The following is a 5,470-nucleotide window of genomic DNA, read 5'->3' as shown; positions in this document are numbered from 1 at the left end:
ATATTTTTAAATTTTGTAAAATAGCTTGTCACTGGTTCAGCTTCTTAAATAGCCCTTTAAACCTGGACACAAATAATTTGGTTTCTATAAAATATAACTTCTTTATAGTAGTAGTACATGAATTCATTAGAAAAATCACTAAGATGTGAAAACATGATTTATGTAGTAATGTCATTCTTACTGCTGCTGAGATATTTATGGATAAAATATATGATCATCTTTTAGCTCAAGCACAGGATAAATTCCACCTTACAGTAGCTTTTAAACATCTTTTATTTAGATGAATTCACATACCTCAGAATTGGTCCTTTTTCCTGGTCTTTTTGAGACACGGTCTTGCTATTCAGCTTATGGTAGCCTTGAACTCAGTTTGCAGTTCAGGCTGGCCCTGAACTCACAGCAGTCTTCCTGCCTCACCCTCCCAAGTTCTGAGATTACAGAGGTATACCACTATGTCTGGCAATTAGTCCTTATAAAATGTATAATATAGTGGTTTTTAATATATCCTAAGGGTTGTGCAACTTTTACTATAACTTAAACTTTTAAAAATTCTTAGGGCCAGCCAAACAGTTCAGTGGATTAAAACACCTGCAAGCAGGCACAGGGGCTGGGGTTCGACCCCTGGGCCTGCCATGTGGCCCCACCCCCAGGGTGCACTGAGACAGCAATTGAGACTGGGAGTGGTGGTGCACACCTATAATCCCAGCTCTTGGGAGGCTGTAAACAGGCGATCACTATGAGTCTGATCTAGTAGTGAGACCTTGAACACCCTGTAGACCCTTCCCTAAAAATACAAAAAAAAAAACCCCAAACCAAACCAAAACAAAACAAAAAAACCCAAAAAACTCTTCATTACTCCCCAAACCTACCTTTATCCATTTGTACTCACTGCGTTACTTCCTGACTCCTGCCACTATTTTTGAACTCAAAAGAGCTGCCTCTTCTGAGCACTTCATATAAATGGTATTACACAATATGTAGCTTTTTGCATCTCATTCCTTTCAGTGTGACATGTTTTCAAGTTGCATTCATATTGTAGTATGTATCAGTACATACTTCATTCTGCTTATGACTGAATAATGTTCTATTTTATGAGTATACCACCCATATTTGGCTTATCCAGTCTTCAATTAATGGATATTTTTGTTTTGTTATGAGACAGGGACTCACTATATAGTTCAGGCTGGCCTTGAACTCACTTAGCCCAGGTTGGCCTCAAACTCACTGCGATCCTCCTGCCTCAGTCTCCCAAGTGCTGGGATTATAGGCATGCACAACCATGCCCAGCTAGTTAATGGATATGTGAACTATTTCTACTTTAATGGGTATAATGAATAATGTTGTTATGAACACTGATATGCAGGTTTTGGTTTAGACATTTGTTCTAATTTCTTTAGGTTATATACCTAGGAGTGGAATTGTTGGATTGATAGCAATTCTATGTATAACTGTTACGTTTTAGATGTGGTTTGAGTTTGTTCCCCAAGACTTTATGTGCTAGAATCTCAGACCTCAGTTTGGTGATATGGAGACATGGCAGGATCTTTGAGGTATGACCTCAAAGAAGGCTCTTACTGTCTGTTCCTTGTCTCACGCTGGCTTCCCATCAGGCCCTTTGATGACCGCCTCCCACATGCATTCCTGACATCGTGACTGTGTGTCTATAAAGTTCGCCCATCATGAGTGGTGTCGCCCATTGTGAATAAAGCCTTCAGCAGATCTGCAAAGATATGGGGCTGTCCTGGAATCTCAAGAACTGTGTTAATAAACATATTTTCTTTATGAAGTATCCAGTCTTTCGTATTTTGTTTTAGCAACTGAAAAAGGCACTAATAGAGTGACTTTTTCAGGAACTGTTAAGCTGCTGTCCAACATAAATGGACTATTTTACAAATCCCCCAAGCAATATACACATAGAATTCTGATTTCTCCACTTTTTTTGCAAATGTGTGCTATGATGCATTTATTTTATTATAGCCACCTTAACAGATATAATGCATAGCACACTATAACTGATTTGCATTTCTTCACATATGTTTATTGGCTGTAAGTATACCTGTTTGGAAAAATAGCTTTTCAAATTAATTACTCATTTTAAACAACTGAGTTATTTCCTATGTTATGAAATTTTTTATACAATATATTGTAGGCATAAATCCTTTATCACATATATGATTTGTAAATATATTTTCTTATTTAGATTGTCTATTTATAGCATCTTTTGAGGTACAAAAGTTTTTGGTTTTGATGGTTAGTTTATGTTTTATACTGTTTGCTTTTGGTGTTGTATCTAGGACACTATCACCTTTGTCATGATCATGGAGACTATTTCTATGATTTTTATAGTTGTAACTCTCGCACTTTGGCTTTTATTTTTTGTGCCTATTATTATAAGACAGAAGGTCCAATTTCTTTTGTTTCGGTGGATATTAAGTTGTGCTACCAGTTCGTTGGAAAAATTATTCTCCAATGACTTTCCTTTGAATGCTGCCAAAGGACAATTGACCATACATGTGTAAACTAATGTATGACCTGCCAATTCTATTCCATTGAACTGTATGCTTATTTTCAAGACAATAGCATATAGAATTGATAACAAGCTTTGTAGCAAGTTTTGAAATTGCAGCACATGTTATTTTTCAAAATTGTTTTCCACAGTAGGTTTATAAAGACATAATTCAAGAATGAGTAAATGGATGAATGTTCGAGATTTTTAAAGTTTTGGTTTGGAGGGAGGGGAAGGCTGGACATTGGAAACCGACTATATATAGGTGTATGTGGTGCGATCAAAATACAGAGAATAAATTTTAATTATTTCTACAGTAAAAGACACATTGCCATTAATTACCCTCAAAACACTTCCCTGTTCCTCCAAATACACATATCCTGTCATTGTTGCCACATTATGAAGTAGTTCTGGAAGTCCTTGTTTCTGTCTAGAATGTGTGATAAAAAAATATAGTAGATGCTGCTACTCAGCACCATTGGACAGAGAGAAGGCTCCTAGGAACATGGCAGTGGTTCTTGCTCACCTTGTTCATAGAGCTGAGACTGCATAATCTCAGGTTCTTCTCTAAAGCCAAAATGATGCCAGGGATATAGCTCAGTGGCACAGTGCCTGCCTGGCAAGTGTGAAGTGGTGAGTTCAATTCCTAGTACCCCAATAGAGTCAAAATGACAGTGAAAGGCAAATATTTTGACTGGATTGAGGACAGGAAGGTGGCACAGCTAAAGATCCAGAGCGGAAGGAGCTCTTAGAAGAAAGGGCCTGCTCAAGGGGCAGGTCACAGGGGATGCTACCTGGAAGGCTGTTCTTCACCCTGGGACTCTCCTTCTCTCTTGCCCTCTCTGCTTCCAGTTAGCAGAAGGTGGACTTCTTTCCTACTGTGCCCCTCTGCTATGACAGTTCTGCCTTGGAGTCAGCCAACCACAGCAAAATAAATTCTTGCTCCTTTAAATTGTGTATCTCAGATACACAGAAATCAGACTACTAGGCATACATTGAGTATTCAGTAAATATTACTTGAGGATTATTTATTTTAGTGAGTTTTTCTGAGAGGGGCAGGGTCTTTATATTCTAGATACTCTCAAACTGGCTGCGTAGCCCTGAACTAGCTGTCCCCAGCCCCACCTTCCCCAGCCACTGAATGAACAGGATTACAAGCGCAAGCCACCATACCTAGTTGACAATGGCTTTGCTCTTAAAGAGTATTTTCTTGTTTCAGAATCCCATTTCCTGAAAGGTTAAGGCCAGCTGAGGGCAAAATCTAATTTTCCTTTTCTAGTTAGCACTGGGGGTGGAGGGTGGGTGGTACAACTCCCAGCAAATAGTCACTTGAATTTGAAAAGATGCTTAGTCCTGTAACTTCTCCTGAATTTAGTCTGAGTAACTCTCCAAACTTGTTTTTGTTGACTTCTTCTCTCATCTAGATATCCATTCTTTCCTTCAGTAAACAGTGATGTGCCAGGCACAGTGCCTGGGGATAGAAATGCAATACAGAACAAGGCAGTCTTCCTGTCACTTGTCTGACATCCTGGGTCGGGGACACCCTAACCCCATCTCTAAAACAATGCAATAACCTCTAACTTCAATGTTTAGTGCCAGTACATTTTGTAATCAGTCAAAACTCCGAATATAGCAAAAGCTATCAGGTGAATATTCTGAGCTTCCTTTACACACAGATCACCAGAATTCAGTGTTTTCTATGTGCACCCTGCCCCAGGATGGAGGCTGTGACCTCAGCTGCCTGTGACCCATGCTTAGCAGTTGCACCTATATTCAAGGTGTTTTGAATGGTGTTGGTGGACCTGAGAAAGGCTGCCTGAAAGGCCTTTCTTTTGCTGTGTATTTTCGCATTGACACGAATTACGGGTGTAGAAAGGCTGGTTTTCACTTAGCAGGGCAGAAGGATTAGAGAGGAGAGGCCTAAACGTTTGATTCCAAAGAACTGAACCATAAAGTGGGCAGTGACCAACACGGGCGGGAATAGGGACCCCGCAGCCTTGCAAAGGCGGTCCAGGTTTAAAAGCACCCAGTCCTCCATGCCTAGCCCGGAACCTTTCTTACAAATGCAAGTTCTCCACGCATTAATGCCTACCCAGGCAGCGCCTACACCGGCAAGGCGCCTCGCAACAGCAAACAGTGACTCTGCCCAGAAACCTGTGGCTCAGGTAGGTAAAGCGGTCTGCAGCACTCACGTGGCCAGCAGCCGGGCGTCTCCAAACTGCGCATGCTCCTAGACCCCGTAGAGAACCCCGTCCGACCCGGCCGCGCGCTAACCGTGCGCCACGCCCTTAACGTCTCGGAGGGGGCGGGGCCCAGGGGAAGGGGCGGGGCGAGTCCGCGCACTTGAATGGGCGCTTCCACGAGCCGCGCATTCCTGCGGGGCCACGTGATGCGGACGCGCGGCCTGAGGTAAACAAGCGCGGCCCCGCCCCCGGCGCCCCGCGCGCCCTGCTCTGCCGCTCGCCGGCGGGACGCGCTCGGGAGGCGCGGGCGGGTTCCTCCGACGGTGTCCGGAGCCGAAGCGGCAGCGGCGGGCGTGGCGCCCGGGTCTGCGGACGGGGCGCGTGTCCTCCTCCTCCCCTCCCCCAGCGCGCTGTGGCGCAGCAGGAATTGGGCCAGGCCCCGGGCGCTATTTGCGGCTCCTGACGCGCGGCTGCCGGCGGCCGTTGGGTCATTTCTATTCTCGGGGCGCGGGGTCAGCGCGCGGCCCGGACCGGAGGGTGTGTCCCCAGCGCGGGGCCTCGCCGCGCCTATAAGGGCCGAGCGGCGGCCAGGGACATGCAGCTCTACAGCAGCGTGTGCACCCACTACCCCGCCGGGGCCCCGGGCCCTACGGCTGCCGCTCCTGCGACGCCCGCCGGCACCGCCGCCCCCTTCAAGGTCTCTCTGCCGCCGCCCGGAGCCGCCAGCGCAGCCTCGGAGCCCGAGACCGGCGAGCGCCAGCCCGCAGCCGCAGCCGAGCCC

General features: G+C 45.3%; 1 protein-coding gene across 1 annotated transcript in view; it reads left to right on the top strand.

Moving 5' to 3' along the window:
• Positions 1–4,964: 4,964 nt before the first annotated feature.
• The window catches only part of Otud1 (OTU deubiquitinase 1), a 2,915-nt gene continuing 2,409 nt past the window's right edge, over positions 4,965–5,470 (top strand). The window contains exon 1 of the mRNA XM_012517067.2: positions 4,965–5,466. Coding sequence (XP_012372521.1) covers positions 5,285–5,466 — 182 coding nt within the window. The 5' untranslated portion in view covers positions 4,965–5,284. The remainder of the gene's footprint in view (positions 5,467–5,470) is intronic.

This window comes from Octodon degus, unplaced genomic scaffold, assembly GCF_000260255.1.
Source record: "Octodon degus isolate 3935 unplaced genomic scaffold, OctDeg1.0 scaffold00145, whole genome shotgun sequence".
NCBI lineage: Eukaryota > Metazoa > Chordata > Mammalia > Rodentia > Octodontidae > Octodon > Octodon degus.
This window is presented reverse-complemented; position numbering and strand designations above follow the sequence as displayed.